The 12,587-nt window shown below is 37.8% G+C and overlaps 1 protein-coding gene and 1 non-coding gene across 2 annotated transcripts; both read left to right on the forward strand.

The window, feature by feature from the left end:
• Positions 1-5,943: 5,943 nt before the first annotated feature.
• Positions 5,944-12,555, forward strand: mrps22 (mitochondrial ribosomal protein S22). The gene is made up of 8 exons (XM_055147907.1): positions 5,944-6,100; positions 7,980-8,137; positions 8,948-9,112; positions 9,943-10,086; positions 10,168-10,251; positions 10,734-10,879; positions 11,233-11,341; positions 12,307-12,555. Exons 1-8 carry the CDS (start codon positions 5,974-5,976, stop codon positions 12,397-12,399), a joined length of 1,026 nt encoding a protein of 341 aa, XP_055003882.1. The 5' UTR covers positions 5,944-5,973; the 3' UTR covers positions 12,400-12,555.
• Positions 7,374-7,503, forward strand: LOC129407328 (small nucleolar RNA SNORA17). The gene has a single exon (XR_008631504.1). It is a non-coding gene; the product is annotated as a small nucleolar RNA SNORA17 (small nucleolar RNA).
• Positions 12,556-12,587: the final 32 nt, after the last annotated feature.

Below are 12,587 nucleotides of genomic sequence, written 5' to 3' on the forward strand. Positions count from 1 at the left end.
AGGACAAGACCAAGACCTCTGAGGGTCAAGACAGAGACAAGACCAAGACTTTTAAAGGCCAAGACTGAGACAAAACCAAGACCATGGCCCATCGAGACCAAATCAAGACCATTGTTGAAATGTTCAACATGTATTTGTATTTTACAGTTATTTTGGCACATATACTGTATATCAGTGTTTTTTATAAATCTATCTCCAATCTATCACTCAAGTGTCAAGACCGACACAAGACCGAGACCATCTCGAGGCAAGTCTCAAGACCAAGAACGGTCTCGAGTAGCCAGGCTGGTGTCACCTAGTGCCTCCGCTCAGTTTCATTTCTCTCCAGCAACTAGGTCAGGAATCAAAATACACTAGAAGGTTTGCAAAAACCCCTGCGGGAGTTCGGGCACCAGCCAATCAGTGAAGAGCCATATATACTTTGTTGGCAACGATTCCTGAGATTGAGGATTTAAAGCCGGAACAAAGAGAATGTTTGGTGAATTTTATCAAGGGGAAAGACGTTATTGCCCTTCTTCCTACGGGATTTGGCGCATTACATACATCACGACCAAATAGCAGTGATTGGTTAAATTTTTAAAAAAAGTACCCACCTATGAATCCTAACGCTGCGAGGTCAGAGGGTTTCTACAACGTGAAACCATCTGATGAATCAGGCTCGGTCTCAAGTACAACAACATTTTGCAGACACAGTATTTTTTGTAATTTGGAATTGAAAAAAGTTCTTAAAAGAGAAATAATTCCCTTCTTCCCTTTCTCTGCCTTTCTCCTCTCTCCCTCCTCCTCTCTTTTAACCCTTCTCCAACTTCCTCTTTATCTCTCTCTTCTTTTTCCCCTCTCTCCTCTCTTCTATACCCGCCTGGCTTTTCTCTCTTCCCTATCTCTTTTTCTAGTCCTTTTCTTTCTCTCCCACTCTCTTTCTTTCTCCGACTTCCTCTCCTCTTTCTCTCTCCCCCTCTCTCTTCTCTCCTCCATACCCGCCTGGCAGGATTATCTTCTGTCAGCGCGTGCACAGCTGTGGACATCTGTTTGAGTGAGGGGCCTTTTACATCTCCATCCGCACGTTGTTGATTCTCTGTCTGACACGGCTCACCTCATTACTGCCCCGGCCACACCTCCCCACGTCCAGCTCCGTGTCCAGCCCCGCGTCCAGCCCTGAGCCCAAATCCCAGGTCAGATTCTGGGGCAGAGCTCGGGGACAGGATCACATGAGAGAAAGAAGATACCACAGACCAGAGGAAGTTAGAGCTTTATTAATGAGGGTAAAGATGTCAGAAGGAAGCCTGCTGAAAAGCTGCTAACTGTACAGGACGTGTTTTAGGGTTTTATTTCATGTTTTGTAGGTTTATTTTAATGGCAGATACAAAAATCTTGACTCACTAGCACGGTGTTTCCCAAACTTTTACTTTGGGGACCCATATTTTAAAAATCACAAACCTTCATGACCCAAATCAATTGAGATTATTTGTAAATCACAAAATAAATGTGGGTTTGACCATTATTGAACATTAATGAGGATATTTTACTGTTGACTGAGTGATTGTGTCTCTCTGAACATTAGTATTACTCAAGTTTGAAACAATGAAAAACAGTAATTGAACCAGCTATAAAAGAATCCATAAGTCACCTATTTGGACATTAAAAGTAGCCCATTTATTTTTCTTTTCAACATTCATTTGAACCAGCAATATTAGAACAAAATAGTCTGTAGAACTGTATATTACAGATCTACATGCAGATCGTGACAATTAGACCCAAAAAAAAAATCTCTTGCAGCCCACCTGAAGGTCGCGACCCAGTTTTTGGGAAACACAGCACTAGTATTATCCACATTTTTCCATTACTGTATAAAAATATGAGTCTGGTCACCTGTGAATCTCCCTGAATGGGTTCTGTGCAAATACATTTATGTTACAAACCAGGAAGACGTTTGGAAACATGCGATGACAACTTCCGGTGTAGTTCCCGACAATGTGATAAAACCCATTGAAGTAAATGTGATCAGAGGTAAAATGAAGACTGCATACATATGTGCTGTTTGGAACCACCTTCAATTTGGCGCCTCATCTCTTCTAATCACATCCAGTGCACTCGGAGTTGTGTGTCAGTGGAGAAATTATGCAAACTGATTTATGGTTGTAATTGAAGATAAAGAAAGTGACATTTTCTCATTTTTTCTAGATTTTGTCAGACTTACTGCCGTGAACAGACACCACCGGACGTTGTCATTGCATGTTTCCAAACACCTTCCTAGTTTGTGACGTAAATGTATTCACATACAGGGAGATCCACACGTGACCACACTCACGTCTTTATACAGTAATGGAAAAGTGTGTAGAGCCCATTCAGGTAGATGTGATTGACAGGTGGTTTAGCCAATCAGGGACATGCGTGGTCTGTCTTTATCAAAGCAAATATGGCTGCTTATAAGGAAAAATAAAGGAAATAAATATCACAGGGGACTGAAAAACATGGCGTATTTCTGCAGAATCAGTGAGTGAAGTGCTAAACTATATTCTTCTGAGGAATTAGAGGAATTAGATTGTATTCAAAATGACGTATGATGAGTGTTTTATATTGGAAAAAAACAACAACACACACAAACTCACTGCAAATAAAGCAAATAAGATGAAAATAACTTACAGCATCCAAATGTATACATATAGGCATATTCAAATGTCTCAGTTGAAAATGTGCATCATATATTCAGTTCCATTTTTTAAAAAGTAATACACTTAATACACTCAGTAATACACTCAACTGACAAATTGGGGGAAAGGGGGAACAAATGGTCATGTAATCTTAATGTTGTTCAATATTATCATCATTGTTATTGTCGTGATTATGAAATTAGTGTTAATGACGAGTTATGTATGACCATTTAACATTTTCAAGTGAATAACGAACGAAGAATTTACGAAGAATATTTTTAAAGTTTGTGTCATGTGGTGCCCCCCCCTCCCCCCGGGCACCGTGCCACTGGCCCATACGGATAATCCGCCCTTGGATGGAGGCAGTGCGGGCTTGGCAGGAAATAGCATGTAGATTATAGTTTATAGGCTGAACTAATTTCCAACTCTTGTCAATTATCGTCCTCCCGAGAAAGTATAAATGGCATTCTGCGTTCGTCCATTAGTTTTACAGTTTTATGGGTTCAAGCCTACAAGCAAATGGTCTCGGAAATATGCAGTTTCTTCTCATAGCTGTAGAGAAATTGCTTTACACAAATGTCCAGATTCATTTTTAACACCTCCACAAGACACAATCAACATCAAGGAAGAAAATAAAGTGAAGCAGGTTAAGCAGTTTGTCTGTTGGTGCAAAGTTTTAACGACAATTTTAAGATTATTGTTATTTATTTATTTTGCTTGTGCAGGATTTTTTTAAAAAGTGTAAAACTGGAGAACATGTCTTGGAGAGCTTCTTTTGTGCCTATTCTCTTCTGACACACAGGGGAGGGCATCTGACACACAGGGATATAGGAGGATGAACGGGAAACTGACATTTTTCTCATGAAGTCACATGCATGGGCAGCTTCATGACATTTTCCCTTTATATGTAAAACCAACTTCCTTTTGTTGTTGTTTATCCTTTAACCATGCATTTCCTCATCGAAAACATCCATGTTTTGTTTTGACCATGCAAAGATTAGGTTCAGGTTTCCCTCTTAGATTTTAATGCAGTTTCGTGTGCACAGAACCTCAAATTCGACACTTGTTTTTGCATATGACTCTTTATGCAATGCTGTAAAATAAAAAGAAATGCGTAAAAAATGGACAAATATAATACTTTTTAACAATTATCACACAAACTTTTTTTTTTTCTTTTTTTAAACAGGAGCATTGGCCATAAAGTAGGATTTCCTAAATGTAATTATAACCTTCAGCAGTGTGCCTGATGACAGAAAGATGACTTACTTTGGCAAGATTCAATTTCAAAACATGTGTCTCAATTAGTCACTGCTGTTTCTTACTCTGTGCGACCACTTTAGAGACTTGCACGTAAAGAAATATTCTATTCTGTTTTGTAATCCATTTTGAATGATTAATTTTATAGCGTGAAATGAAAACTACTGTGTCAATAACTTCCCCACAGTTAACGTATTAAGAATGGACAAACAAATTTAAACTAGACAAAAGGGTCTGAAATGATTTAACAATTAACATTTTAACAATTGTATAATCTTTTATCTTTTATCTTATATCCTATATTTGTATAAAGTTAAAGGTTGTATGTTGTTATGTTGTAGCATATTGTCCAAAGATCTATATAACACTGAAATACCATAATTTATAGTTTGATAATTGCCATTGCTATATTAAAGATACATTATGTAATTTTTTGGAGGAGTGCTCACCAAAAAAACAAACAAACAAAGAAAACAAAAAAACAACAACAACAACACCAAAAAAAAAAAAAAATCAAACAAAACAAAAACACCACCACCACCAAAAAAAAAAATAAATAAATAAATAAATAAAAATAAAAAAATGTAATAAAATAAAATAAAATACAGGCAACTGGCAATAAAAACATACCAAAAAGAAAGTGCCAAAACATGTAAACTTGTAACCATGAAGCTGTCATTGCCTTCAGTGCTGCACAATAAGAAAAACATACCTATTTCAAGCAGCTAATACCACTGTATCAAGTTACAGGTCAGATCTGTGGAGTGGTGTCCCCCCTCTTAAGAATGCATGTTTTTCGAGATATTTAACAAAAATGAAAAACACTTGTAACTGAAATAAAACATGATTGTTTAAGGTTATTCTGTGACAAGCACCTCTCCAGAAACATTACACTGAGCCCCTTTAAGTTTGCAAAAACTAAATGATCTGAAAATACGAATTCCTTTCCTTTACTTATTTTTAAAAGCCAGAGCTGAGAATGTCTTTATAGTCTGAAGAATTCAAATTTGATATATTTAATTGTGTTTGACATTTTGATATTCATAGGCCTAATGTAAGTATTTGACATTATATTTTACAAATCAAACCAAAAAATAACAATCTAGTAGGGGTTGCTCTGGAAAGGGTCCTGTTCACATTTGGAGAGATTGGTTGCACGATTTTACATACAGTATATTCCTGTTGACTGCTTATGAATGAAATCAGTCTATGGTCTAAAGGCGTAAACAGATTTGGTGTACGCTGAGAATGGTAGTCTTTCACACACTTGTTATCTCGCAGACACATTTTGCAGTTATCAGGAGATTCAAGAACACTGTGTCATGACAAGCCTGGAATGTGTGTAGGCTACAGTGAAGGGTTAATCAAATTTAGTCTGAAATCCTCTGCAAATCCCAAGAATAACACACACTCAGGAGGAAAAATAAATCAGCCATTGTTTATTTGAAAATGTAACGCGGTTCACGCAAATAAAGAGGTTTGTACTTTGTGTGGAACAATAGCGCTACCTGGTGTCCAATTTAGGATCACCCACTGTGCCAAAATCGACAAATTCTCTTGTGTAGATTTCTTTTTCTCTCATTCTGTTTGCATCGTTACAAAAATGTATCAGTATTTTTTTTTATTTTTATTTTTTTAAAGAATGCAATTTTTACGAAAAAGTTGCTCCAACAGCCTGTGTGTGGACAGGTCGCATATTTGGTTGTGTTTGTTCTAATAACTATTATTGAAATTAATATATTTTAAAAGTGCCAAACCTAATTTTAGTTTTTCGTCGCCTAAGTCATATTGTTGTAATAGACTGCTCATAATAATGTATTTTATATTATATTTCCTTTTTTTTATGGTATTAGCTTCGCCGTTTTGTGTTTTCCGTTTTGCTTTGTTAAATGTTTTATTGTAATATTAAAAAAATAAAAAAAAGAAATAGATAAATAAATCTAAAATTTGAACCAGTTCATGAACCAGTGTAAAATTAACATACAAATAACTGCATTTCCCATGAGCGCTTGAAAAAGTTCAAAGGGCACGTACGTCGCGTTACGTCTGTGAGGTAATAACAAACATGGCGGCGGTGAGAGCAGCACGGTGCTTGTTCCGCAGCTTTTCTCAAGTCAAAAATGTGCAGCAAAATAAACGCATTCTGCTCAGGTGTAGTGTCAGGACGTTTTGCTCTGAATCAGAGGATAGCGGTGAGTATTCTGTTTTAATATAACTGCTTTAGTAGAAACGGAGTGCGGGTTTTACGCTGACCTTGTGGGTAACAGTACATCTCCCTGCAGTGTGACACAAATTCTACACACCCGGGTTTCTTAAGGTGACCAAACGTCCTCATTTACCCGGGACAGTCCCAGTTTTGAGCCCTGTGTCCCCCGTCCCAGCAGATTTATACAAAGCTACTGATTTGTCCCAGTTTTATTCAAGAAATGTCCCAGGTGTCCCTGTTTTTTGACTAATTTAATCTAAACCAGGACTAAAACAGGACTGTCACAATTTTTGTCTAATCTGCTCCCTGCCAACAGTAAAGAGGAGCATAAATGATCATTTGTTTAGCCAAAAAACAGAAAACTGTGTTTGTGAATAACCATAAAGCAAAATAATGCAGCATCACAAGTCCCTCAGATTATGATTGACAGGAGAATGCACAATGTTACATGCTCTTTTCACAATTTTATTTGTACCAACCATCCCAACCCGGGTGTGTCACAGTTTAGAATTTTGAAAATCTGGTCACCCTAGGATTGCTATAAATAAAATAGTGAAAAGAGCGTGAGACATTGTGTATTCTCATGTCAGTCATAATCTGAGTGACTTCTGTTACTGCATTTTTTATTTAATTTTTGTTAGTGGTCATTTTCAAACTGTATTTGGCTAAACAAATGACAATTTATGCTCTTTAATGTTGGCCGGGATCAGATTAATCAAAAATTATGATAGTCCTGGTTTAGATCAAATTGGTCAAAAATAGGGACCTGTGGGACATTTCTTGCATAATGCTGGGACAAATCACTGTTGTTGCATGAATCTCCTGGGACAGGGGACACAGGACTCAAAACTGGGGCTGTCCTGGATAAATAAGGACATCTGGTCACCCTAGACAGGCTGACACATTTGAGGATTTTCACTGCACTAATAATGGAAAACATGCTGGCATTGGAAACTTTCACAGAAATATAGAAATAAGTTCATGTATTTCTTTCCTGTTGTCTTTTGGGATTATAACGTCCATGTATAAACTAGTAACCTAACCATGCACCATACAGTTTGTATGTGTTTCGGTTTGCAGGGATCAAACTAGCAACTTTCAGTAAAATAGTCAACGTCTCCTGACACCCACCCTAATAGTAGTCTAACATAAGATAATATAAATGGTGTTATCTGAGAGGACTGTTTGACTTATGTCAAGAGACGTCAAGAGGCTGAAGTGGGTTTAGTTTGAGTAAAATGGTGAATATAGAATCTAGAAATGCTCCTTGAGGCGTTGCAGCCCGACATGTGGAGGTGCTGTGTCATTAGGAGCAGAGAGAGACGGTGGATGTCTGCACTGGGACTCTGTTTGTTATAGAGATCTCAGAGTGAAAACATCACCAACAACATCATGTATCTAGACTCAAAGCAATGGAGTGAGTAGGCGTATCATGATAACACATTTAAGTGTCATACTGTTACATACAAATACTGCGATAAACAACCCCACTTACACAATAACTCTGAAGTAGGATAATTTCTAAATGCTTAATATAAAAACATGAAATAAATAAATGGCGGCATAAAACACTAGTACTTAGTAGTGATTAAAGTTACTTTTTTGACCATCTGGAGTACCATAGGATTTAATCTGTAAACACATATAACAAAATAATTAAAAACTAGTGAACCAAAAATGTACTCACAGTATCTAATACAATATCTGGTTTCCCCCAAATATTGTTCCAGCATTCAGATACTGAACAATATGTTGATATTATAATTATGGGGACAGGCCCAGGGGTGAGCTATGCAAGTCAACAAAGAACGCTAATTTGAAAATGCTCATATGTCCTTATTTAAAATGATAAATTCTCTCCACAGCTCATTCCCACAATGCAAAGCCCCAGTTCACAGACCCAGTGGTGCAGGACATCCTGAGCAGAATAACAGGCCTGGACCTGGAGAAAGTGTTTCGACCAATCAAACAGGAGCTGAAGCTGCCTGAATACAAACTCATGACAGACGAACAGCTCAACCAGGTCAGTACTCAATGCATTTTCACTAGCGCTGTAATAAGGGCCTAATATATTACCAACTGTGTATTATGAGACAGGTTTTTATCTCGTGCTGTGTCATTTGGGAAAAAATGTCCAAATGCAGTTTTTCTGACAAGCATTGTGATTGTGATTAGATTTCCAGTAATATTTCATATTTTAAACTTGTCCATGAAAATTTACAAAAAGACTCAAATCTGAACTGACAAACTACCACAAGAATGTATATTTTGTATAGATCTAAACTACAGACTTAGCTTTTTTATACAGATTAAGAGGATATTATTTTATATAATGGTACTTGATAAAAACAACAGCCTTTGTGATTTGATAATTGCATCTATTGAAATTGCAATTTTGATTTAATTGCTACTAATCTTGATTATTGTTGATCTACTTTTAATTTATATTTGAAGTATAGTTTTCTATATTAATACTATTTTCTGACTCCTAGTGTTCACACAATGGAGCTTTTCAGAGCTCCATTGTGAGAATTTTTACATACAATATCCAAATTGTTGATCAGAAACACTAGGGATGCACTAGTCCTTGGTATTGTTGCTGAATAGCTGGATCAAATATTGGTTCCAGAATGTTGTTGTCTGTTGTTGTGTTTTGACAAAGGCCAAAAGGTTTTATCTATTAAGTGCAAGAATTCCTAAAATCAATTACACACCTTCCTGATCTCCATTAATTTGACAATTTGTAATTGTAAAACTCATTAATCCCAATATATTCCAAGTCTTCATTTTCAAGTATTTTAGCTATATTGTTTTTTTTTTATATTTTGTTTAGGCGATGAAACATGCAACAGAGCAGGCAAAGAAGCTGCTCAAGATGCCTCCAGTGCTGCCGGAGAGGAAGCCCATAGATGATGTTTTAGCCGAGGACCCCATTCTGGACGGCATGGACACGGCAAAATACGTCTTTACAGATATCACCTATAATATACCACACAGGGTAGGGATACTCTGCATTACTCTTTACATTTAATCATGTTTTACGCACTTCTATTTGTTTATATGTTTGGCAAGGCAAGGCAAGTTTATTTGTATCGCACAATTCGCACACAAAGTAATTCAAAGTGCTTTACAGAATAAGAAATACATTAAAATCATAATAAAAACAAATCAAAACATAAATAATCATAAAGATTAAAATTAAAAAAGAGAGACATAAATTGGAGAGAAGAGTGCGGAATGAAAACCTTTCAGTTATATGCACAGTTAAACAGAAATGTTTTGAGCCTGGATTTAAACAGCGTCACAGAAGAGTCTGTCTCACATGTTCAGGAAGACTGTTCCAGGTTTTAGCTGCATGAACCTGAAACGCTGACTCCCCTTGTTTAGTCGTGACTCTGGGCACCAGCAGGAGGCCGGTCCCTGAGCTCCTCAGAGTGTGAGATGGTTCATATGACACTAACATGTCACAGATGGACTTTGGTGCTCGCCCATTTGATTTAGCTTCATGTTTCTAGCTGTTTGATAACCATCCAAACACATTTATAATTTTTTTTATTTTATTTTATTTTTTTTTACAAATGGTAAATGGTTGCAATTTTATATAGCACTTTTCCACCTTCAAAGCTCTTTACATCAAGGAGCCACTCACCCATTCACACACCAGTGTACACAGACAATGAGGATAGGTCCGATGGGCACAACCTTGATGTTTATATTGAGAGCAGGATTCAAACCACCAACCTACTGTCTCCCTTTGTGAAGCTATGTTGGACTTGAAGTGTATGTTTATTCCCTACATATTATTCTCTCTGATTTCCTCTTCTATAGGAGCGGTTCATTGTAGTTCGGGAGCCCAATGGCACTTTGAGGAAGGCCACGTGGGAGGAGAGGGACCGACTCGTCCAGGTCTACTTTCCCAGAGAGGGACGCAAACTGACTCCACACCACATCTTCAAGGACGAGAACCTCAAGGTGTTTATAAGAGGGGCAGTAGAAGGGCTTTTACTGAAATGTCTGCTGTCTAGTGTATTTATTTATTTATTTTTCCATCAGATGGTGTTCTCCCAGGATCGCCATGAGGATGTTTTGGACTTATGTCTAGTCCAATTTGAACCTGACTCTTCAGATTATATCAGGGTAAAGATCTCATTTTGTTAACTGCTGAAATATAATGGACAGATCGCTTTCCCATGTAGAGCTTGTAATACATTTGAGGTATTAAGAGCATTAAAAGGAAAAATATTCTGTGACAGTATGATGTATCTTTTAATGTTAACTGTTTATATGTGATCTCTTCAACAAAATGAAACGGCAACCAAAGTCCAGTTTGAATATTTATTGAGGATTGTAGTGGGTTATTGAGCTTTTGGTGGGAGTTGGGATGAGAGAAGTGGGTCAGTGAGGCAATGAGGCAGTGTCTGGGAAGCAGTGAAGCAGTGGGTTGGTTGTCATTCACGCACTGCTTCATATAAGAAAAAGGAAGCTCCACCATGCCAGCTTGAGACTGGGTGGAGCTGGGTGGATTTTGTACAGTTTGCTTAGGAAAGTTTTAAAAATTTCAACTGTAATCAGGAAGTTGTACTAGCCAATTTTCTGTTATAATTTATATCTTGTCTTAGATCCACACAGCTACTTACGAGGACCTGGAAAAACACGGGAAGTACGACCTCCTGCGCTCCACACGACACTTCGGAGGGATGGCCTGGTATCTGCTGAACGCTCGACGGGTGGATGGACTCGTAGTGGACATGCTCAAGAGAGAACTGTGAGTGAGCCCTTTTGCCTGCTTTGTTTGAACTTGCACTCTGTAACTTTTTACTGGTGGAGTGTCTGGCACCTCCTCGTCTCCATGGAGATGTTTTTGCTTTGTCTAGAATGTCTCACACTATAGCATCAAACCTTACCTATTTTTATAGAGGCAATCAGGTGGCACCATCAGGCCAAGATCTGCTGAGAGGCGACCGCACTAACAGTATTTCTAGCAATAAAATCACCAGTAATTGTACAAGTAAAACAATAAAGCAGCAACTCCACAGAAACGAGCAAGTCCATCAGAAATGTTGCAGAGTGGACCTTTTATTTTAATGAATAACACATGACTTCTCATGTTCCTCTCAGGCTCCAGGATGCAGTGAGTTTAGTGTCACTGTTCCACATGGTCCATCCTCACAGTGAATCTGCTCAGGAGGCGGCTCTACAGCAGGCCACAGGCACAGACCTACTCAAGGTGAGACATGAAAATTCAGACCACTTTACATGAATAAATACAATCAGAATACGCTGATCTGTGTAAGATCATGCAAAATCTTCAAAATCTCTAATTGTGCTGTGTCATGTTGTGGAGTTAGTCCTGTATAATTGATTCAGAAACGGTCTCAAGTCATCAGTTCCTTTGTTATTGAATCAGAAGTCGGGGTCACCTCCACAGGTCAAAGCAGGTTCATGGTCTTAAGTTTCTCCTTCAGTGTGGGAACTGAGGGAGCAGGTCCAGGCCACATCAGCTTCTATTAGGGCTCTTCAGCCTTGAACTGTCTGGAGACGCATTGAGAGTGACAGCCATTTAATTTGAACTGTTAGAAGCAAAAGAGTCAACGAAATCAAATTCAAAATGATCACAACCGTCACGCTAGACCACCCCTTTAGTCATGGCTTAATATGAAGATGCATTTCACAAGTATCACATTAACACTATTAACAAGATGTTTTAAGCCTTCTGGACTCCAATCAGTTCTGGTGGGTAGAGCACTAACCTTGGTTTAATTGGTGTGACCACTTCTTCTATTGTTGAAATAAACCTGGACTTCAGCCTTGAACCAGGACTGGACTAGGATTTAGTGAGGATGAAACTAATTTGAATAAACTGTTCATAGCAGGTTATTAAAATGATCAATAGTAAATTTAGTGATCAGTTGATCTCTCGGTGTGGAGTATGAATTGATAAGTTTGGTGTTTTGGATAAAAAACAAAAAAACAATCTCAGGTACTTACGCATCTCGACAAATGGGACAAATGCAGAGGAGATAAATAAATAAACAATAAGATGTCCCTTAAGTTTTACCTTAACATATATAGACTTTTATGCATTGAAAAACACTGAAACATGCATTCTTAAGTTGTGCAGTCTAACCTTGGCATAATTGGTGTCACCCTTTCTCTCTGCTGTTTGGATCTCATTAACCTTTGCTCCTACAGATCTATGCGCAGAAAGAGTCCCAGAGGGCGGGCTACATCGAGCTCGCACTTCAGGCGCTTGAACCTGCAGCCGAAGAAAGCACTGCTACCTGAGTTTGAAATAGGAAAATGAAATTGAACTGTACTGAAAACAATACTGTGTGAAATATGACAACATTAACTGTAACTTCATATAAGTTATATATTAATATGCCATCGGATTCATTTTTGTGTACATATGAAAATAAAAACATGCCTTTTTACAAAAAACTTGGTAATCAGATTGTTACTTTAATGAAAAA

This window comes from Boleophthalmus pectinirostris, unplaced genomic scaffold (assembly GCF_026225935.1).
Source record: "Boleophthalmus pectinirostris isolate CB_2022bp ecotype Guang Dong unplaced genomic scaffold, ASM2622593v1 HiC_scaffold_9, whole genome shotgun sequence".
NCBI classification, from domain to species: Eukaryota; Metazoa; Chordata; class Actinopteri; order Gobiiformes; family Gobiidae; genus Boleophthalmus; species Boleophthalmus pectinirostris.

Coding starts and splice junctions, on each gene's coding strand:
- mrps22 (XM_055147907.1), top strand. CDS start 5,974: ATGGCGGCGGTGAGAGCAGCACGGTGCTTGTTCCGCAGCTTTTCTCAA. Junction 8,138..8,947: donor CAGACGAACAGCTCAACCAG/GTCAGTACTCAA, acceptor TATTTTGTTTAG/GCGATGAAACATGCAACAGA. Junction 10,880..11,232: donor GACATGCTCAAGAGAGAACT/GTGAGTGAGCCC, acceptor TGTTCCTCTCAG/GCTCCAGGATGCAGTGAGTT.